At 40.1% G+C, this 22580-nt stretch overlaps 2 protein-coding genes across 4 annotated transcripts in view; one reads left to right on the plus strand and one right to left on the minus strand.

The window, feature by feature from the left end:
* Positions 1-4276, minus strand: part of CCDC73 (coiled-coil domain containing 73) — a 175304-nt gene extending 171028 nt beyond the window's left edge. Inside the window, exon 1 of the mRNA XM_059139025.1 lies at positions 3840-4276. Within this exon, the coding sequence (XP_058995008.1) occupies positions 3840-4178 (339 nt within the window). The 5' untranslated portion in view covers positions 4179-4276. The remainder of the gene's footprint in view (positions 1-3839) is intronic.
* PRRG4 (proline rich and Gla domain 4) lies at positions 3609-20334 on the plus strand. Of its 3 annotated transcripts, none has more exons than XM_059139091.1 (6): positions 3609-3729; positions 4363-4487; positions 10361-10524; positions 11938-11986; positions 13159-13291; positions 18790-20334. In XM_059139091.1, the coding sequence occupies exons 2-6, from the start codon at positions 4385-4387 to the stop codon at positions 19022-19024; spliced, it is 684 nt and encodes a 227-aa protein (XP_058995074.1). In that variant the 5' UTR covers positions 3609-3729; positions 4363-4384; the 3' UTR covers positions 19025-20334. The 3 variants fall into 3 exon arrangements, with proteins under 3 accessions (XP_058995074.1, XP_058995056.1, XP_058995065.1); XM_059139073.1 differs by having other exon boundaries at positions 3636-3774; XM_059139082.1 differs by lacking the exon at positions 3609-3729 and adding an exon at positions 3888-4027.
* The last annotated feature ends 2246 nt before the right edge of the window (positions 20335-22580 follow it).

Below are 22580 nucleotides of genomic sequence, written 5' to 3' on the forward strand. Positions count from 1 at the left end.
GCAGCTGGGAGCACGCCGATTCAAGTTTGGATGTGTCCTGTTGGGACTGTAAGGATTACCAGTTCTTTAAAGCATGACATATAGCTCTTATTACGACCCACAGCATGATGCAGAGCCAGGTGTCCATGAAATTGGATTACCTTTCACACTGCTCTTGGTTTTTATTTGGTTTTGCTATTAATCATTGTTCTTAAATGATAGAGTTAAATATGAGCTGTAGTCAAAAGTTCTTTTAGAGGGTTTTAAGCAAATGTTTAAAAATTAAATCTTGAGTCCCTTTGCCTATTTGTTGAATCTGAACATACCTGCACTTGGACCTATAATCAACTTTGAACAAGAGGAGTCTTTCATTTTTCCACCTACTGGAACGAATTAAAACAGCCAACAACTGCTGTTGAAATGTCAAGACTAAAATGTCAGAGAAACATCAAGTTCAGTAAGTTGCAGCTCCTGCTCCGAGTAAGCTAATGACACAGTCATCAGTGTGCCTTTAAGGATGTGGAGGTAACGTTACATTGCAAAACTTCATGGCCCCAACCTTCACATTTCCTGTCACAGTCCTTGAGTCAATCCTCTTGCCCACACAGTAAAGTGAGTTTCCATTTCATTCTTGAGTTCACACAGGTAAATGGGTGGGTATAGGCTTAAATTCAGAGATCCATTATCACATTAATCCAAGTCCACTGGGTGTTATACTTAACTAATGAATCACTGAACACTGCATTAATTATGTACTATAGAGTGGTTAACTGAACATAATATAAATAAATAAATAAATCCAAGTCCATTCATCTCATTGCTCTTTTTTTCTCCTCATTTCTTTTGAAATCATAAAGTGCTTTACCTACTTGTCTTCCACTGTTTGTTAATACCTCAAAAAAAGCACTGGGAAGAGTGAAGAGCCAGGCTACTATTTGGCCAATGACTGTTCAAGACCCTTTACTTCTTCATGCTTCAGTATCCCTCTTTGCAAAATGAAAATGATAATATCTGGCCCAACTCCACAGATGGCCAGAACAAAAGCACTTAAAATTCTTTGGAACAAAAGCATAGGAATATGGTGACTCTAAAAAGTAAATGGTACAAAATAAGAAAATGAACACAGCAAGTAAATAACAGAAGAAATTGTCAGTGCAGACCATGTTGTTACTGGTATTCTCTTTTCTTTCTTTGTCATCTAATCTCAAAATATCTTGTAATTCTATAATGGCTGAAGTTTGTATGCTTACTGCCAAATACTATAATATTGTTTAGGACCCAATATTACAGGGAAACATTGAGGGATGTAATTCACCACTGAGAAACACTTTCATTTCTGTATCTGACTCCCCTCGCAGACTATAAACTCTGATATTTGATGAGAGCACAAAGCCTCATTTGTTTTGGTCCAAATATCCAGATATGTGGGTGGATGCATTCTACCAAGGAATGTCACCAAAGTTCACATCTGCTTATTCCACAGCATGAGGCATCTGACCATTTGCCTCTCTCAATATAGTGTGAAGCGCTTTTCCTCCACGAAAATTAATTGCTCCCATCCAGAAAAAGAAAAAAAATATTGAGCATGAACAACATAAAAGGTGCTCTGCTGGGTACCATGGAGGCTGTAAAGATGAATAAGTCAGTTCTTGCCCTTATGAGAACTTTATAGGCCCACATCCTTAGATATAGATTTAGATTAAATTCTCCTCCAAAACAGAGACCATGGTGTTTATCTTTGTATCCACAGGGCTTAGTGATGTAGTTTGGCTAAATGAATGAAAATAAGCAGGAGAATGAGTGCTCTGATCAAGCTGCTTCCTGTTCTAGAATGTCAAACACAAATCATTTCTGGTCTCTTCTTCTGATGCCATTGCTTTAAAACAACAAAAGGATTAAAGAGGAGAAGAAGGATCTATCATAGAAACAAGGTAGAAGGGCACCTGGGTGGCTCATTGGTTAAGCGTCTGCCTTTGGTTCAGGTCATGATCCAAGGGTCCTGGGATTGAGCCCCTCTTTGGGCTCCCTGCTCAGTGGGGGAGACATCTTCTCCCTCTCCCTCTGTTCCCTGTCTTGTGCACTCTCTATCTCAAATAAATAAATAAGCTCTCAAAAAAAAAAAAAAAAAGAAAGAAAGAAAGAAAAAAAAAAAGGAAGAAAGAAAACAGATTAGAGACAAGGTGGACACATGGAAACCAAGGATAAAGAAATTGGGAGAAGGAAAAAGAAAGAGCACTATCTTGAAGGAATCAATGAAGACAAAATTTCTGCAGAAAACCTAGGAAGAATTAATTCAATTCTAAATAATTAGGATAAAATAGGCAATAGTCTTTATGGGGAGAAAAAAGAATTGGATGGAAACTGAATTAAAAACTAGAATGGGGGGGTACCTCGGTGGCTCAGTTGTTAATCAGCTGCCTTCGGCTCAGGTCATGATCCCAGGATCCTGGATTCAAGCCCCCTATGGGGCTCCTTGCTCAGTGTGAAGCCTGCTTCTCCCTCTCCCATTCCCCCTGTTAGTGTTCCCTCTCTCGCTGTATCTCTGTCAAATAAATAAATAATAGCTTAAAAAAAAAAAAAACTAGAAAGGGGGAAAAATGTTCCCTCTGATTTCCGGTAAGTTCCAAGCCACTTTGATCAAAGCATGACATCTCAAAAAATGTTTCAAAGAATGTTAACATGTCATTTGGACAAGGAAGGATATAAATGTTACCTGGCACAAGTCCTCTGTCCACCTGCTGCCTTCATTACTTGAGGCAGCAATTCCCAAACTCTTACCTTGTGACCTCCTTATACTCTTAAAGGCTATCAAGGGGGGCACCTGGGTGTCTCAGTGGGCTAGGGCCTCTGCCTTCGGCTCAGGTCATGATCCCAGGGTCCTGGGATGGAGCCCTGCATCGTGCTCTCTGCTCAGCAGGGAGCCTGCTTCCTCCTCTCTCTGCCTGTGTCTCTGCCTACTTGTGATCTGTCTGTCAAATAAATAAATAAAATCTTAAAAAAAAAAAAAGGCTATCAAGGGCCCTAAAGACCCTTTACTTATTTGAATTCTACCTAATGATATTTATCATGTCACATATTGATACTAAGATATTTTCAAAATATTATCTCAAATCAAGACAAACGGTGTACTTTTTTGTTATGTTTCCTCATAAACTCGAAGAAAAGTTCAAGATGTCAAGATAACCATTGATTTGAAAATAGTGAGGTTATCACTATCCTGACAGGTGTGACCAAAGAGCTAATTACAGAATTACTGAGAACATAAAAATTTTATTAATCTCTATAAAAAGGTACATAATGATACTTAAGCCTACAGCCATAGAACATACTAGAAAACACAGAATACCCATTCTATTAGCAAAGTGATGACATCATTCATGTCAAATGGCCTCTGGAAATTTCCACTGTACAGTCATGACACAAGGAAAGCGAAAAAGGCAAATCTTGTCTTATTACCATCATGGAATTAGTTTTGACCTAGGAGACCTCTTCACAGGATCTTGGTGCACAGTGAAAAACCCAAAGCGAAATGCCCGCGGGATGAGGGGCGGGGGGCGCTCTGCTTAGCACAGAGAACTGAAAATGCCCCCTGAATTCTCCAGCAGCGCCGAGTGGAGAGACCAGTCCGAAACCCGCCACCCGCGCACAGGGCGGGGCCCGAACTGGCTGCAGGCGGCCGGACTCGCTCGAGGCTCCCGGCAGAAGCCGCGGCGGCTCTGGAAGCACCTGCCGACTGCCCGCCCGCCGCAGGTAGACCGGCCCCCGGCGGGAGGAGCGCGGCCAGGTGCTCCCCAGGTAACCGCCTCCACCCTCTCCCACAGCTGAGCGCCCCGCATCCCGGGAGCCCCGCAGGAACTTACGGCCGCGTCCTCGCGTGGACCCGGCGCCCCTCCGCGGACCCCAGGCGCCTCCTCCGCCCCAACGCGGGAGGCCAGGACTGTCCCTGAGATTTGAGGGGCGCCGAGACGGAGGGTCTGGCGGCCCCAGGGACTAGCCAAGGACGGGGCTCCGGCCCGGGAGCTGCTGGAACATGCGCCCGGAGCCGCAGGTGCGGGGCCCGGCGGCTGGGCTCGGGCGGGGGAATGGGTCTCTCGGAGGGGCCACCTCGGCGCGCCCGGCCCGATTGGAAGGGAAGGCCGAGGGCCGCCCGCGGCCACCGGTGTCCGCTCAGCCGTCGGCAGAGTCCCGGGGCGCGGCATTTGTCCCTTAGGCACTCTCGGGCTTTCCCGGGCGCGGGTCGGGCCGGGCGACCGAAACCCGCGGGCCGGGCGCAGTCGCGCGGTTGTTTGGAGCGCGGCAAGTCGGTGACTCAACCCCCCAGCAACTCGAAAGTGCTGAGCCAGGGACTTTTTTAATTTTTTCTTGTTATTTTGTTTGTTTCAGTTTGTTTGACAGTTACCAGACTATGTTTACACTTCTGGTTCTACTCAGCCAGCTGCCCGCAGTTACCCTCGCGTTTCCTCATTGCACAAGGAGTCCGAAGGAGTCCGGGCATGCTGGAGAAGAAGGTAAGCACGGCTCGCGTCTCCGAGCAACCCCCTGGAATGTCGAGACAGGTATTAGAGATCTCAAAGGAGAAAGTGTAGTCTTTGAAATGACATGCCCACATCAATCACAGAATCCTTCAAATCTCCTCTAGTTTAATTTGTGGTCTGCTTGGCAATGTTGTGGTTATGTTCGGTACAATTTATACAAATTTATTTCTATGAGTTACTTTTGATAAATATATATTTAAGACCTGGTTTGTGGTTCGCTGAATGGAAACTTCTGAAAAGCAGTGAGTGCCTTTTTTCTAGATGAGGCTGTGTGGTAATTATAAAGAGCCTAATTACTTGTGTTTCCTGGAAAGATGGACAGGGAATCCAGGATCTAGTCTGGACTTGTTATTAGACACCGGGGCAAGTTACTTAACCCCTTTGTGCTTGAATTTCTTCCTTTGTAAAATGATGGAGGTGAGGAGTGGAATGATCACTGAGGTCCTTTTTGACATCAACTTGTCTGGTTATCGAGGTGAAGTCAGATGCTTGTGGAAGATTAGGTTTGGGTCTTGCTAACCTAGAATTTCATCCCTTGTGGATTTCAAGTCATAAACAGACTGGTTCCTGTCCACATTTTAAAAGTCTAACCTAGAAACCAGAACCAAAAAAGGAAAAAAAAATGGCTTTGGCTTTAGCATCCTTCCCTTGCCTGGTCATTGTGCTTCCCTAACCCCGCACATTCCTGTCCCTTAATCCGTTTCATCAGATCTACTCTCAGCTCATTTCCATTTGGAGAGGATCTGTTACACTAATACTCCTGGATAACTCATTAATGACTAATACAGCTCAGTGTATTAAACCTTCCAAGAGGGTGTGTGTGTGTGCATATGTGTGTATTTTAAGATAGGACATCTTAACCCAAAGGAACCAAACACTGATGGCAGAATTCTAGGGAATTGGATAAGCTAGCTAATTAAACAAGGGAGAGATTTTGGAAGGAGATCCTTCTTGTTACCTCCCAAGTTCTACCACATATGTAAGTCCACTCATATATAAGACTGATGGTCCTTACTCAGTGGGAGCAGATGCTGATCCCCAGTATGCTGGTGAGTATATTCACCGATACACATAATGCAGACATAAAAGACATTCTCCAGGACATCAAAAACTATGGAAGGAATTCAGAGATCATATTTGACAGCAGATGGCTGGAAAGATCTATGAGGAATGTAAATGAGGAATCCTATCTATTTTTAAAGTTGAGTGTTCAGTTAGTAATGACTTTATTAACACATACTATGTGCTAGGCCCTAATCTAAGTACTGGAGATAGAGCAATGAAAAGACTATAATCCCTGCCCTGGAGAACCACTTCATCTGATAAGAAGGCAAGAAATAAAGAGATCATCTCTGTAAGCTCTGTGACAGAGGTAGGAACAGAGAGCTTAAGAGCAAAGAGTAAGTAGCAGTCACTCTGTCTCCAGAAAGCTGTATGACACAGAAGCCAATAGTAAGTGGTGATATGAAAAGTAACCAGGAAAATAAGGGACCTCCAGCTGAATTCTGATAAAGCCCAAGGGTGGAGTTCAAATGACTCAAAAGGAATTTATTTAGAAAACATGGAGTGTCAGGAGAGAGGAAGAGAATGGAATATCTGGGTTGGTGGGCTTGAAAGAGTAGAATGCACAGACAGCATCTTGGGATGGCCTAAAATGTCAGAAACAGAAATGGGAAGAGAAGGGGCACCTGGGTGGCTCAATGGGTTAAGCCTCTGCCTTCAGCTCAGGTCATTATCTCAGGGTCCTGGGACCAAGCCCCACATCAGGCTCTCTGCTCAGCAGGGAGCCCCCTTCTCTCTCTGCCTGCCTCTCTGCCTACTTGTGATCTCTGTCTGTCAAATAAATAAATAAAATCTTAAAAAAAAAAAAAAAAAAAGAAAGAAAGAAAGAAAAAGAAAAGAAATGGGAAGAGAACCTGAGGAGGCAAATACAAAAGGTTTGAGGTCTGTGTATCCTCCAGCAGGAGCCAAAGGGAAAATAGGACTTCTCACTGGAAGTTCTGGGTGCTTCTTTGGAAAACAAACAAATTCAGAGTTCCTTGGGATCCCAGTAACAAAGAAAGGACAATAGTCCTCCTACAATTGAAAGACCCTAGAGGACCCGTACCCAAGGACGCACTCACAGACCACTGGATGCAATAAGCAAGAGGATTTTATTCGGGCATGCTCAGACTCCCAGGGACACTTGACCAGGATGGGTCAGTGCCTGAGAGCCCCGATCTGTTTCGGGAGTCCCTTAATATAGAATTTTACAGTCCATTACATCAGAGCCCTCACTTTTCTAGCCAGTAATTTCAAAGCATTACAGTAAGGCCTACACACAGATAGCCAATCCTTTAAAACCAACCATACATTCTGGCCAGTCACCGTTCAGGTAGTGTACAGTAGAGGGTACGTGTTGAATTGCACGTTTCTAACCTTTATCTGTATACGTGCTGAACCGCACGTCTCCAGCTAGCGTACGTGCTGAACCGTACGTCTCCAGCCTTGGTACGGGTTGCGTCTCCGGCCTTGGTACGGGAGGCAACCCTTATCAATTTTACTTAGTAGTAGGGGAAATTCTTAACAGGGGAAGGGTATAACTTTATTTGATTACACAGCGAACGAGGGTTTAAGCAATTTTTCATTTCTTAGCAAAGCATTAGAAGCATTATTATACAGAAGCCAGAAACAGCTGGGTTAAACACAGATTTTTGCTATTCGTTATCCTGTTATGCTGCTTGCTGACTCCCTTATCTATGGTCAGCTGGCCACAGTTTCTTAGTTAGCATAAGCTGGTTATTAAAAGAATGTTAAAACTTATAGGCTATACTATAGTTCTGACCTGGGGTCCTTCACAATCAAAAGAGAGACAGGGGAAAATTTAATAAAGCACTGAAGATCTAAAGTTAATCCCTGACTGAATCAGAAGTTTCACAGTCAGGGAAGTGACACACAGCAGCCCCTGGAGGGCACATTTAATTCAGGGGTGAAGACTTTTAACTAGCGTAAGTATCATTTCAGGAACAATAAAAATGTTTATGATTCTCTTACTTACTTACTTACTCTCTCTTTCTTACTTACTCTTTCTTACTTTATGGTTGAAAATAGTTCTATTGAGTCCCATCTGAAGGGCACAGAGTATTTTTAGAATTCAGATAACCTACTTGAAGGGAAGACGGATCTTGAAAAATTTGGCACTACTTTCTCCGCCAATAAATTGTAAAGTTCTGGCCATATCTGAGATTATAGCTTTACAGAAGCAACTTTCTAATTCTCCATTCTGAAATTAGATTCCATGTAGTAAGGACAGCTAACTTAGGCAGGCCATGAGTTACTTCCATCACTGGTTTAGTACTTTAAGCCTACTACAAGCTGAATAGTCCCAGACTATACCTATGAATTGCTTTCACTGGTAGAATTTAGGTCTGAGAATTTCTTCCCAATGTAGAAAAGTTGAGTTCATTCATTCATTTAGTGAATCATTTTTTGAGTACCTCATATGTGTCAGGTACCACATGTGTGCATACTTTAGTGGAATTTTTCTTCTAGTGAGGGGAACAGTGGTAACAAGCGAGTGGTAACACGCAGAAAACACCAGAGGCTGGTGCATGCTGTGGAGAGAAGTGGAGTGTAATAGGGACACGGAGCGCCAGAGGTGGGTGGGTGCGGATGAGGTTTCAAGGTAACATTGAACAAAAATCCAGAAGGAGGTGGAAGAAGAAAGTTCTCTTCAGGGGAAACAGCCGGTACAAAACAAAAGCAGGAGAGAACCAGGCGCATTGGAAGCCAGTATAGCTACAGCACAATGTTAGAAACAGACTGGAGGGGAGTAAGGTGACCCCTTAGAGGGCCATGATGAGACCCCCAAGGAGAGGTGATGGTGACTTGGAAAATTCTTCATTTTGTCTCCATTTGGTGGTAGCATCCAATCTATAAGAAGACAAGGGAGAAGAAAGAATAGAAAGAGTTTACCACACTGGTTAATCACACTGTTCTTAAAACAGCTATCACCAGTGATCGCATTCTAGCTTCGCCTTTGGCTCAAATAGCCCATATATGTTATTTATAACTCAGAAATGTATATGCTGGAATAGTGCAGGCCAATAGAAATATAATGTAAACCCCATAATGAGTTTAAAACTTTCTAATAGCCACATTAAAAATGTAAAAAGAAGGATCCCTGGGTGGTGCAGTTCATTAAGCATCGGACTCTTGGTTTCAGCTCAGGTCCTGATCTCAGGGTCATGGGATCAAGCCCCACACCAGGCTTGCGCTCGGCAGAGTCTGCTTGAGACTACCTTTCCATCTCCCTCTGCTCTCCACCCTGTGTGCGTACACTCTCTTTCTCCCTCTCTCGAAAAATAAATAAATAAATCCTTTTAAAAAGGTAAAAAGAATTGGTAATATTATATATATATATATATATATATATATATATATTTGATCTAACACATTATATCTAAAATACCCTTTCCAAATATAAGCAATATTAAACATTGTGATATTTTACTTTTTAATTAAGTCTTCCAAATCCAGTGTATATCTTACATAAGTATAATTCATACATAGTATATGTATGAATTCATACTAGAGACATATGTCTCAATTCATAATAGCCATAGTTCAAGTGCTCAATAACCATATGTGCCTAGTAGCTACTGTATTGAACAAAACAGCTCTATAAGATTCAGATCTGTTTGGAAAAATGATTGACCAATGGAAAAAAAAAATATCTCGGACAAGGTGTGACTGTTCTCGCGGGGCTAAGAATAAATGGCGAAGCAGAGGTCATTCACAAATCAAAATTAGTCTTTCAGCCCCTGCTCCATCATCAGTCCTGAGCTGTCTCTCAGTTGCCCACTTTAATATATTCTTCTTCCATAGTAATGGTTAGCAGGGCGAAACACCAAGTTCTTTTAAGCATTTGATGCAGTTTGCAGCAAGTTTCTGAATTCCAGTCTTGGTAATGTGATCTGGAGCAAGATTTCTTAAGCGTTCTTTGTGCGATACCAGAATGAGTTTAAAGATTGTGGGTTTTGGAAATGCTGCCATGGCGGGATATTTTGGTTTTGTGTTACCCCGTGCTTAATGCTGTCATGTTTACCATTTACCTTCCCAGAAAAGGTAGAGGGAATCTTATGAAACACTGTAGGCCCATCTTTGGTGGATGGGGAGAAAGAGCCAGCTACTTGTTTAGGAATGTCTGAATGTCTGCTAATTAACCTTATAATTGCCTTATAATTCTATTAACTTAGAAGTTTAAAATTTTGCAAGCTTTTAGTACAATACTCTGCCCATCTTTTTCTCAGTCAAGATAATGGAGAGCCATCCCTTTAGAAGTAGAAGAGTCTGACCTGTCATTTCTTGAAAATGTAATTGTCTAGAGGGAAGAGTGATATTTAAATAATTTTCATTTATGCAAATTATTTTGGACATAACCAACTCAAGTGTTTTCTGGGCTTATGTTAATATTTGTATTTCATATTTAACATTATTTTTACTGCTGCCATTTCTTTTTGTCAGAATTTAAAATCATACAGGGACACCTGGGTGGCTCAGTCCATTAAGCAGCTGCCTTCAGATCAAGTCATGATCTCAGGGGTCCTGGGCTGAGCCCTGTAGCCTGCTCCCCGCTCAGCCAGGAGACAGCTTCTCCCTCTGCTTGTGCTGCCCCAACTTGTGCTCTGTCTCTCTCTCTCTCTCAAGTAAACAAATAAAATTAAAAAAAAAAAACATTTTTAAACCATACCGAAAAAGTTTGGTATAATTTTACATCATAAGAATTATTCAGTTTTTCCACAGTTGAAACAGGAATGTTCTGTCCTATTTATATCAACTTTGAAATCTTTCTATTTCTTTATTAGTCTTCACAGCAAAAAAAGAAGCAAATCTTTTCATACATAGACACCTGCTGTATAATAGATTTGATTTGGAGCTCTTTACTCCCGGTGACCTAGAAAGAGAATGCATAGAAGAACTTTGTAATTATGAAGAAGCCAGAGAAATTTTTGTGGATGAAGATAAAACGGTAATTTGGCTGACAATGTTAATTGGCTGGAAATTTATTAAATCACACTTAAGAAAATGGCACTTTCAGTCATCAGAGATTTTATGCTTTAAATAAAATTGAGATTTTATACCTGTTATCCCTTTATACCTCCTTAAGATGCTAATTAACCTATTTAGACTTGGCTTTACACTTAATTAAATTGAACTTACAGCAATCGGCAAATTATCAGTTGTGTTGTGATTTTGTGTGTGTAGATGTTTATTATATCTACAAACAATCATGAAGTGGAGTGAATTACATTTTAGGATATTCTTTGATTTAGTTCTGTGACTCAGGCTTCAATCATTCTAGACTCAGAGCAATTTTTTCTACCAGTGACCTTATCATTTCTGATTACTGTATTTATTAACAATTTAGTATGTGCCAAGTGCTCTGCCAGAGACTGAGGATATAAATTATATATATAGTCTCTGCATTCAGGAGTTTATTGTTTGGTCTAGCTGTGTAATTTAAGGGAGAAGCTTTTAGAAGTTCTCCTTTGAAATATAATTAATCTGTCCATTAATCTTGGAACAGTATAAAACAAACAAACAGCATGGTCCCTGTTATAATCTGGCATATTCTTAAAGAATGTTAAGTGACTCAGATTCTTTACTTTTATAAATTAAATAAGCACAGCACCTTTTCCCCTTCCTCAAGAATTCCACTGTACTCTTTGGTCAATAAGAACAAGTAATAAGATTCTTATTCTTCAAATGCAGACATTAATGGAACTTAGTTCTTTTTTCTCCCAATATTGTACCCAGGCCCTCAATCTCTGCTAATATCTGCCACATCTTCTGGAGAGGGAAAACAAAGTCTATACTGTGTTGTTGTGCCAGTTGAAATTTTATTCTTTTTTTTTTAAACTCATTTTATGATTTTTTATTATGGTTCCTTAAAATCTGCCTCGTTCTCTCAGATGACACTGAAAGAATCTAGGGATGTCTTTCCCCAAATCAACCCCTTTCAATAAAATCTCCTGGCAAACCCAGGGCACACTGAGCACAGAGAAATTCAGACTCCTTTCCAAACTTGGTAATGGGTCCACTCCTTTAGCCCCCGCCTTTGGTGCTGTCATCGACTAATGTGATAGTTTTGGGGGATGCCAGTGGGGACTTTGAACAGGGACTCTGAGCAGGTGAAGGGAGAGGGGCAGGGGACAGTAGTAGAGAGCTAGTATGGGCAGTCATCCCCTGACCAATTCCAGAGTCAGAAGAAACAGCGGTAGGTGGCAATGCTTTAGAGTGAGTAATGCCCTCCAGCTTGAATAAACTAATATCCTATCTGTGGCACATGCCAAGAATTTACCACCCCAGTCCAGGTCATTGGGATCCCATGAAATGATAATAGAACAATGAAATAAACTTGGAAAATATACCTTTCTCTTAGATGGCATTCTGGAAAGAATATTCGGTCAAAGGACCAACCACAAAATCAGGTAAGGCAAGAATTGATGAAATTTGATGTTCTTCCCACCCTTTCTCTATTATAATACATTTTAGTTTCATTGTTTGAGTTTGGCTATTGCTCAACATACATGCCTTGTAAATCCTGGGATGATTTCTCAATTATACATTGGGCTATCTAAGATGGAGGAAGCCACATTCATCTTTACACACTGAAAATCAAGTTTGGTGAGATACTAGGGAAATGAGATAATAGGCTTAAAGGTGTTTTAAACAACTCAGCTAAGTCAAGACTTGCACAGAATAAAAGTAGGACTCCATTAGTTGCAAGTAGTAAGCTTAATGTTTTTTTCCTTTTTACCATTACAAGTAAATGGAATACTTCTGCTACTGGATAAATTAAGAGTGTTAGAATTAAATAAGTTCTATAGAGGGGAGATCTTTATTTTATCTGTATTATCATCTCTAGCTCCTTTTTAGTCTGGTATTTTTTTGCCAGATCTTCCTTCATTCCCCTCAGGTGGAGCCCCAGCTATGAGGAGGACTTTATTACATTGCTCTGCTCGTGTTGCTTAGTATAGTTATCTCTGTATTTAATACCAAAATGTGCCTAGTTGAAAAAGAATATGTTGAGTCTTTTTTTTTTTTTTAAGTTTATTTTTTTAGTATCTTTACACCCATCATGGGGCTCAAACTCATGACCCTGAGATCAAGAGTTGCATGCCCTTCTGACTAAGCCAACCAGGGACCCCAGAATATGTTTGGTCTTGAATGCTATCCATTTAATATGACCTCTTTAAAGTAAATGAAACTTGGGGGCAACTGGGTGGCTCAGTTGGTTAAACGCCTTTGGCTCAGGTCATGATCCCAGGGTCCTGGGATTGAGCCCCATATGGGGCTTCCTGCTCAGCAGGAGACCCTGTTTCTTCCTCCTCTCCCCTGCCTACAACCCCCCACTCATGCTCTCTCTCTCGCTCTCTCAAATAAATAAATAAAATCTTAAAAAATAAAATAAGTGAAACTATAACTAGGGCTTTTAGGAAGCGGTATTTACAAATTTTTATTGCTAACACAAAGACTTTTTAAAGAAAGCAGTATTAATAGATTCTTAATAGTATGCTTGGATCCAGTGTTATAGTTATTGAAATCATACGCAGTGCTTTTCAGTTGTTATACCTACATTATTTTATTGATTTCTCTTAAGATGCTAACAGAGAGAAAGTTGATGTCATGGGCCTTCTGACTGGATTAATTGCTGCTGGAGTGTTTTTGGTTATTTTTGGTTTACTTGGTTACTATCTTTGTATCACCAAGTGTAACAGACAACAATATCCCAGGTAAGTACCAAATAAAAATATTGAACTCACTATTATACATTCTATATTGTTATTTTAAAATGGATAAAAATGGCTGCCTATATTTTTTTGAAGATTTTATTAATTTATTTATTTGGCACAGAGATCACAAATAGGCAGAGAGGCAGGCGGGGGCGGGGGGGAGGCAGGCTCCCTGCTGAGCAGAGAGCCAGATGCGGTGCTTGATCCCATGATGCTCAGATCATGACCTGAGCCAAAGGCAGAGGCTTTCACTCACTGAGCAACCCAGGCACCCCTATGGCTGCCTATTTTTTAAATAAACATTTTACTCTGGAATAATTTTAGGTATACAGGAAGGTTGTAAAGATCACACAGAGCATTCCCATCCTCCCGTCCTTCACCTAGTTTCCCTCATCGTGAACATCTCATATTCCCACAGTGCATTTGTAAAACAAACCAGGCAACACTGGTACATTATTATTAACTAAACTCCAGACTTTGGAGCGCCTGGGTGGCTCAGTGGATTAAAGCCTCTGCCTTAGGTTCAGGTCATGATCCCAGGGTCCTGGGATTGAGTCCCACATCGGGCTCTCTGCTCAGCAGGGAGCCTGCCTGCCTCTTTGCCTGCTTGTGATCTCTGTCTGTCAAATAAATAAATAAAATCTTTAAAAATAAATAAATAAACTCCAGACCTTATTCAGACTTCACCAGTTTTGCCATTCCTGTCGTCCTTCTGCTCCAGGACCCGGTTAAGATACCGTACTGCATTTAGTTGTCATTGTCTCTCCAGTCCCCTCTGGTCTGTGACCGTCGTTTGGTTGCCTAATTTAACACTTACCTATACAACAAGATGATGCTATTCCTAAGATCCTTCAAAAGAATACAAGAGGATTCACAAGCGTCAGGTTGATTTTTTAATATTTCCTTCTCAAGGAGGAAGTAGATATGTGTCCCCATGTTGTTTCCAGAGGTAGGAAGTCCCATCATTTACTCTAAGTAGCAGGGTTAGCAGATCTAGCCATGTGGCAATCCAAATAGAAACAGTGTAACTAGCTTTTAAATTCCAACTATTTTTATTGAGACTTTAAATTAAATAAAGAAAAATAAAATAAAATGGTTACCACATGAAGATAATAGCCCATTAATAAAGCTTGATAAAAATTCATAAAAGCCTCAATTGTTTGGACAATAGAACTGAACATCCTCATTAAAATAAAAAGTTATTCTCTATCATCTCTATTATCTTCTCAGTAAGTAGATGAGTAAGTGTAAAAATAACCTTATTCAAAAAAAAAAAAAGTGCCTGGTGCTAAACAGCCTATTTGAAGTTGATGCCTACATATCCCTAGTTATACTTTCAAATTCTGAGAAAAGCTCGTGATTGTGACCAGATGATAAAAGGGTATAGAGACCGAGGTGATGGCAGCACCACATTGTGAATTTAATTAATATTACTGAGTCACACACTTAAAAATGGTTAAAATGTTATATGCACTTTACCACTATAAAAATTTTTTTTCTTTATGGTAAGGTAAGACTTTGGGGCAGTGGACATGGAATTAAGATTCATCTATTAGAGGATAAAACTAAAACCATGTGGCACCTGGCTGGCTCATCAGTAGATTATGTGACTCTTGCTCTCGGGGTTGTGAGTTCAAACCCCACACTGTGTGTAAAGATTACTTCATGGAGGCTTAAATGGGCAGAAGAATAAATGAAACAAGATGGGATTGGGAGGGAGACAAACCATAAGTGACTCTTAATCTCACAAAACAAACTGAGGGTTGCCGGGGGGAGGGGGTTGGGGAGAAGGGGGTGGGATTATGGACATTGGGGAGGGTATGTGATTTGGTGAGTGCTGTGAAGTGTGTAAACCTGGTGATTCACAGACCTGGGGATAAAAATATATGTTTATAAAAAATATATGTTTATAAAAAATAAAAAATTAAAAAAAAAAACAAAAACAAAAACAAAAATGGAAGCCATGAGAATAAGCAAGTTCTCTGAGTGTGATGAAAGAAAAGATGGAAAAGGACAGAGCCTTAAGGGGTACCCATAGCAAAAGCACAGAAAGAAGACATGCCGGAAAGAAGACAGAGGACAGGGGCAACATAATTGTAATTCTCGTCCCAAACTGAAATTCCTGAACAGTTCCATGAGGCATTAATATGACCTGTAGGCATGGACAAAGGAGTTCATCAGAGACCTCTGTAAATCCTATAAAAATGTGAGAAATGAGAGAAAGTAAATATGAACTTGTTTAATTGTTCCTAAGCCATCATCTTTTAAGCTGAGAGACTTTTATTAACTTCTCTTATTTAACACATAGGAAATGAATAAGGCTTTTCCATTTTCTAGGACCTTTGAAATTTTATTCAGTGTGGCTTTCTCTACAAGTGGAGGAGGTTTCCAGGACTTCCTGGAAACCCTCAGACTCATGAAGATCAGGCAAAATTTGTCTTCAAAACTCTTCTTGCCTTTTATATTTCTTTTCCTCCCCATTCATAAGTCTCACCAAAAATTTCATGTATAGCCTCATGCTTAATAACTGGGCTCAAGGTCTGTGATAGCACAGCCATCATTCAGGGTCCTCATGCATGGTATTTTCTTCTCTCTTCTCTGTGCTTTGCTTCTTTTTTCTACTTTTCTGCACCACTACATCTTCTTACCATAGGCCTTTTTTCTCTGAAATGTAGCTTCTTTCCTGCTGTAGGTTAGAAGCAGAATTCAAAGGTACAGGGAGCAAAGCAGTGCCACTATTATGTATGTTTTCTGTGTAATTGTAAAATTTAAAAACCCTGAATATCTCTTATTTTGTTTTGAGACTTTATTTATTTATTTTAGGGGGAGGGTAAAGGGAGAGGGAGAGAGAGAATCTTAACCAGACTCCATGCTGAGTGCAGAGCCTGATGCAGGGGTTGATCCCATGACCCTGAGATCATGACCTGAGTCCAAACCAAGAGTGGGACACTTAACTGACTGAGCCACCCAGGCACCCCTAAATATCTCTTATTTTAAAAGCAAGATTAGTTATACTTAATGTTGGTACAGCATAATGCTATACAAATCAGAGATCATTTTTACATCTATTGTCTCAATGTGATCCTCAGAGCAATCTTTGATTTTAGGAGATGTTAAACACTAGGTTTATAAGACATTCTCTTATTTTGGGATTAACTTTTAACACTAACTAATACTTTTCATCTATTATCCCAAGTTCTTCCAGCAGAGTTTTTTGTTCTCTTTTTGTATTTTGCAAGTCTGGAGGTGGGGGAAGGGTGAGGAAATATTTGAGAAGAAAAGAGTAAAAAATAAGATCAATGTCAGAAAAGTTTGTCTCATTCCTCTGTCAAAACATGCCAAGAAATGGAAAACAAGATCTTCTCATTTCTTTGTTCCTATATGTTATGGAGGGAAATAGGCATACTATGATGTTTGTTTGTCTGAGTTGTTATTAGTGCATACTTCCTGATATCAATCATTTAAGATGTGTGTAAGAAATCACCATGGAGATTATTTAACAACTTCGATGTAATTATGGTATTGTTTCTATATCTTACATTTGGAAGTTGACATGGAAAAGTTTATTGGTTCAACTACAACATTTGTCTCTCCTGTTCCATACAAGCAAATAAACAGGACTTTTTGTCATAAGTAAATGAATGTGGCAAGTGACTAGACTACCAGGGATCTGTTCCAGATTCTGACAGAGGAGGAATTGTGTTGACCCCTCTAAGTAAACTTTTGAGGGATGCTCTCAGTCACCCCCCAACTATTGACGGGCTGACAATTCAGTTCCTAGATTTACACAGATCTTCTTCATTTCTCTCTCTCTGCAGTCACCCTCTCTTCCTTTATTCCAGTTTTATACCTCATGATTACCTCCGAGAGAGAGGTGCAAATGGGCCTTAGGTGTTCTAAGGTGCAAATGGACTGCCTTAGTTTGGGAAGTTTACAGTATTTTGAGTCTGCTTAACTGTCTCTTGCCAGGAAGAATATTGTAAATATTAATGAGAAGTTGGGGATTACCTATGAATTTTCATTATCTTAATTAGCCATAGTTCTAGGAACTTAATCGATGTGTAAGTACTTCACAGACAGCCAACTTTACAGTCTAAACAGATTGATTTACTAATGTATAAGTTATGATTCATAATTCAATAGTGAGAAGGGAAAACACGGGCTCAAAACACCAGACCCCTTATTGCATTTCAATTTTCATTGGCTAATGTAGCTGACAGAGTTTTGTGAAAACGGTGGGACTTGAACTAGGCCATATTTTTTTTGTTGTTAATTATTGGCCTTGGATCAGTGGAGTGGGGAAAAGACAATAATCTGAGAAAGAAAGGACAGAGAATTCATTGCATATATAAAGGAGGGTAAAGAAAGAACCTTGCAAGAGCAGAGAGCTGTAAAAAATAAGGTGAGACTAGAATGAGGGAGATTTTAAAAAGGAGGCATGGGAGTTGAACTTGACTCAGTGGAAAGTAGGCTGCAGGTTAGGCTTTTGTAGAGAAGAGGGACACGAGAGAAATACTGTTTAGGAGGGACGGACCAGGCATCAGGACTGCAGAGGAGAGAGAGAGGCATCCCCTGTCGTGATTATATCTGCGACATCAGTCTCCTTGGCTTGGAGTAATGCTGCCTTTCAACAAAAAAGGATTCAGTTTCACACCATTATTTTGAGAAAGTTCTCATTTAGGAGTGGGAGAAAAAGGGAATTTAGCATGTTTTGAGTCCTTGTTCAAGTGTTCCAGGCACTGCTTAGATGCTTTTCGTACGACATTTTTCTGAATCCACACAAAACAACCCTGTTGAGGTAGCTATCATTGTCCCCATTTTACTTCAAGGGAGACAGATAACTTGCCTTTGGTCACGAAACTATGAAATGAAATACACTTTCATATCCATGTCTGACTCCAAAGCTCTCAATCTTTCCTCTATACCAAGACTCTTTCAGAGGTAATGGGTAAAATAAAACTGTTGTTATATTAATAAATTGGGTTCAGGGGCACCTGGGTGGCTCAGTTCGTTAAGCGTCTGCCTTCGGCTCAGGTCACAATCCCAGGGTTCTACGATGGAGCCCCGAGTTGAGCTCCCTGCTCTGCTGGGAGTCTGCTTCTCCCTCTCCCTCTGCCCTGCTGGTTCTCTCTCTTTCTCTCTCTCTCTCAAATAAATAAAAACTTTTTAAAAAATAAGTAAATAGGGGGCGCCTGGGTGGCTCAGTGGTTTAAGCCGCTGCCTTCGGCTCAGGTCATGATCTCAGGGTCCTGGGATCGAGTCCCGCATCAGGCTCTCTGCTCAGCAAGGAGCCTGCTTCCCTCTCTCTCTCTCTCTGCCTGCCTCTCCATCTACTGTCAAATAAATAAATAAAATCTTTAAAAAAAAAAAAAAAAAAAATAAGTAAATAAAACAAATAAATTGGTTCAGCTTTTATCAAAATAGTTGGGTTTTCTAAAATGGCCATTTTAACTTAAAAATGCTGCCTTTCTGGACCTAAATGCTGTCTCTCTGTTTAGTTCTTCAGCCGCCTACATAAGAACGGGCAGGCATACTCCCTCCATCATTTTCAGAAGACCCGAGGAGGCTGCCTTGACTCTGTCACCCCCTACAATGGAGGACACAGGATTACCTTCTTATGAACAGGCAGTGGCACTGACCAGAAAACACAATGTTTCCCCACCACCACCATATCCTGGTCCAACAAGAGGGTTTCAAGTGTTTAAAAAGTCTATGTCGCTCCCATCTCACTAAGCCCGCCACAGTTGTGTAGGAAATTCCTGTTATTTGAATGGTTCGTTTTCCCTGGATCAAAGAGACATGAAGAGACTTCAGCCCTTAATGACAAACTGCAAGGAGCAAAGGAAGAATAAAGCACCTGTGTAGGACGCCACAGCAGTTCTGTTGTCATCTCGCACCTGAACTTGGTCATTATCAGCTTGATAAGAATCTTATCATTACCAGTTTGATAAGAAACTTGGACTCCATCTCCTTGCAGTAAAGAAGAGAGCACTTTTTTTTGTTTATTTTCATGATTCAGAAAGTCTGTGTTATGGATGTCATCGCTAGAACTTGTGAACTATCCTTTGTACAGATAAAGGTTGTAGATTTCTTGTGTTGACTATAAAAAAAAAAAAGAATTTCTGATCATTAGATTATCTGAAGCCAGAATATTGGATCCACTCTTTATTAGGATTTCTTGTTGGTTGGAAATACATCATAAAACCAGACACTTCGATACAAACTGGTGACCTCCGTATAATCACTTGGTTTTGCATTTTAAATTATTGCATAGCATTCACCATTTTGTGTAGGTTTCAGTTGTTAACAGTTGCTGCCAGTCATGTTTTTTTATGAGAGTGGATTAAAAAGTCACTTGCTTGGGAGTTAGTTCTTCAGAGGGTACAGAGTTACAATGACAAGGATTTGCAAAGGTTGTTATACTATCAAATCTATAGGCTTCAAATCTAGGAGTCACTAGAACTTGATAAAACTGCCCATGCTACTGAAGTGTATGCACATCCATTTTCATGGCTAAATTATCTGTATATAACTACATATAATTATTTATCTTGAAAATGTGTTGGAGTTAATAAATAATAGTTCAAGAACCTAGAAAAATTAATTTACTCATCTGCTATTAAAATAATACTGACTAAAGTTTCCAGCAACCCCTTGTACCTCTTAATGTCTGGACCTAAAACCCCGCAAGTAATCATTTCAACTTAAACTATCTCTTCTAATTGTATATATGACCAATCTTCCTTAAGAATGTAGTAGAATATAAGCTATAAACTTCTGTAGTGAGTGTGTTTGCACACATTTATGTGAGTGGGTGTGGATGTAGATGTGAATTGTTTTCTCAAATATATACTTTACTCTTGAGAATAAAATTGAATATTCTGTTCTTGTTGTTTTGCTAGACATTGCATTTTCCTATTATTTAAGACCATTTTTAAAATTGTATTTGTTTTATAATTTTTACAGAAGTGAGATTAAAACCCACATGTATTTGGTAATTCCTTCCAATTAAATGTTTAGAAAGTATAAATTGTTACAATGTATATATGAGTGTTCATGTCTTTCTTTTAAGACATCATGATCTTAAGGCAGATATAAGCAAGACCTTAATCCTTACAGACTGCCAAACACTTTATCCTTCTAGATTTTGGGGTCTCTTCAGTTGCTTATCACAAAGAAATCATCTAGCAACATTTAGATATAATTAGGAAAAGTGGTCTTTTTATTTTTTTCAAGCTATTTAAACATGGAGCTTGAATTCAAAACCTTGAGATCATGAGTCACATGTTCCACTGGCTGAGCCAGCCAGGTGCCCCAGGAAAAGGAATATTTTTAAAGCCACCTACGTAACCTATAAAAATTTTACCACTGTGGGACACCTGGCTGGCTCTGTTGATGGAGCATACAGCTCTTGATCTTGAGGTCATAGTTCAAGCCCAACTTTGGTTTCTTTTTTTTTTACCATTAGTTATACCTTGACTTTCCTAAGGACTATTTTCTCATGTAACTTTGCACTCTGCCCTTATTTTAATTCTCTTTAAAAGGTCAGAGGCAGGGGCGCCCGGGTGGCTCAGTGGGTTAAAGCCTCTGCCTTCGGCTCAGGTCATGATCTTAGGGTCCTGGGATCGAACCCCGCATCGGGCTCTCTGCTCAGCAGGGAGCTTGCTTCCTTCTCTCTCTCTGCCTGCCTCTCTACCTACTTGTGATCTCTCTCTGCCAAATAAATAAATAAAATATTTAAAAAAAAATAAAAAATAAAAATAAAAGGTCAGAGGCAGGGGTGCCTGGGTGGCTCAGGTGGTTAAGCATCTATGTTTGGCTCAGGTCATGATCCCAAGTCCTGGGATGAAGCTCCACTTCAGGATCCCTGCTCAGTGGAGACCCTGATACTTCCTCTCCCTTCCCAAACCCGCCCTGACTCGTGCTCTCTCTCCGGCTCTGTTTTCTCTTTCAAGTAAATAAATAAAATCTTAAAAAAAAAAAAATTGGTCAGAGACGAACTCTACTTTTCTCACTTTGTAGCAATCAGACTGAGGCATAGAAGGATAACTTGTCCTAAATCTAACATGTTGGTGAGAGCTAGGTTTTGAAGGAGCAAGCACACTTTTCCAGGCCCATCTCAGAATTATGCTATCTCAAATGATGAAGAACAGGGATCTTGTTACTTAATTCTAGGTGTGTATGAGATATTTATGACTGTCATACATATGTAAATGTATTGAGGTTCATCATGTATGTATATGTATTCTCATACACATGTATTTCTTAGGATGAAGAGAAAAATAGACAAGGGCACCTGACTGGCTCAGTTGGAGGAGTATGTGGCTCTTGAACTCATGGTCGTAAGTTCAAGCCCCACATTGGATGTACAGGTTACTTAAGTAAATAAACTTAAAAAAAGACAAAAAAAAAGACAGGCTGTGTTGGGACATCTGAGTGGCTCAGTCGGTTAAAAATTTTTCTCTTAATAACCATTATGATGGGGAAGAACTATGTAGAGTGTTAAAACTGTTCCCTCGGGGGGCCTGGGTGGCTCAGTCCATGGGGTCTGCCTTTAGCTCAGGTCATGGTCTCAGGGTCCTGGGACTGAGCCCCGCATCAAGTTCCCTGCTCAGCCAGGGGTCTGCTTCTCCCTCTACCCCTACTGCTCCTTCTGCATGTGATCTCTTGCTCTGTCAAATAAATAAATGAAATCTTTAAAAAAAAAAAAAAAAAGAAGACAGGATGTATCTTATTGAATCATAATTTGAAATATTCCTTGTACTTGTTTACTACCACGGACTTATAAGAGCCTAATTGTAAAGCTAACTTTAGAACCTATGACAACCCCTTTCTCCCAGCAGTAGCCTCGATTTGTTATAGGCTATTGCTAGGTGCGGAACTGTTGCTCTAACTTGAATTAATCCAGAATTCATCATTAAGACTGTGAAGTCACTGGTATTTATAGAACATCCAACGTTGAGCTCATAATACTTCATACAAAGGAAAATATGATATGGGACTACACCTTTGCACAGCAAAGGAAACCATCAACAAAACAAAGGAGCAACCTACCAAATGGGAGGTGTTTGCAAATGATATCTTCAATAAGGAGTTGATATCCAAAATATAGAGAGATTATACAACTCAACACTGAACAATAGAATTTAAAACCGGGCAGAGGAGTTGAATAGGCATTTTTCCCAAGGACATACAGAGGGCCAGCAGACACATGAAAAGAAGCTCGGCATCATTAATCATCAGGGAAATGCAAATCTAAACTGCAACAAGATATCACCTTATACTTGTC

Source organism: Mustela lutreola, chromosome 1, assembly GCF_030435805.1.
Source record: "Mustela lutreola isolate mMusLut2 chromosome 1, mMusLut2.pri, whole genome shotgun sequence".
NCBI lineage: Eukaryota > Metazoa > Chordata > Mammalia > Carnivora > Mustelidae > Mustela > Mustela lutreola.

What these genes read in the sequence shown, in the direction of transcription:
- PRRG4 (XM_059139091.1), top strand. Translation starts at nt 4,385, where the DNA reads ATGTTTACACTTCTGGTTCTACTCAGCCAGCTGCCCGCAGTTACCCTC. An exon ending in AGGACCAACCACAAAATCAG is followed by an intron (nt 11,987 to 13,158) that starts GTAAGGCAAGAA and finishes ATTTCTCTTAAG; the next exon opens with ATGCTAACAGAGAGAAAGTT. An exon ending in AACAGACAACAATATCCCAG is followed by an intron (nt 13,292 to 18,789) that starts GTAAGTACCAAA and finishes CTCTCTGTTTAG; the next exon opens with TTCTTCAGCCGCCTACATAA.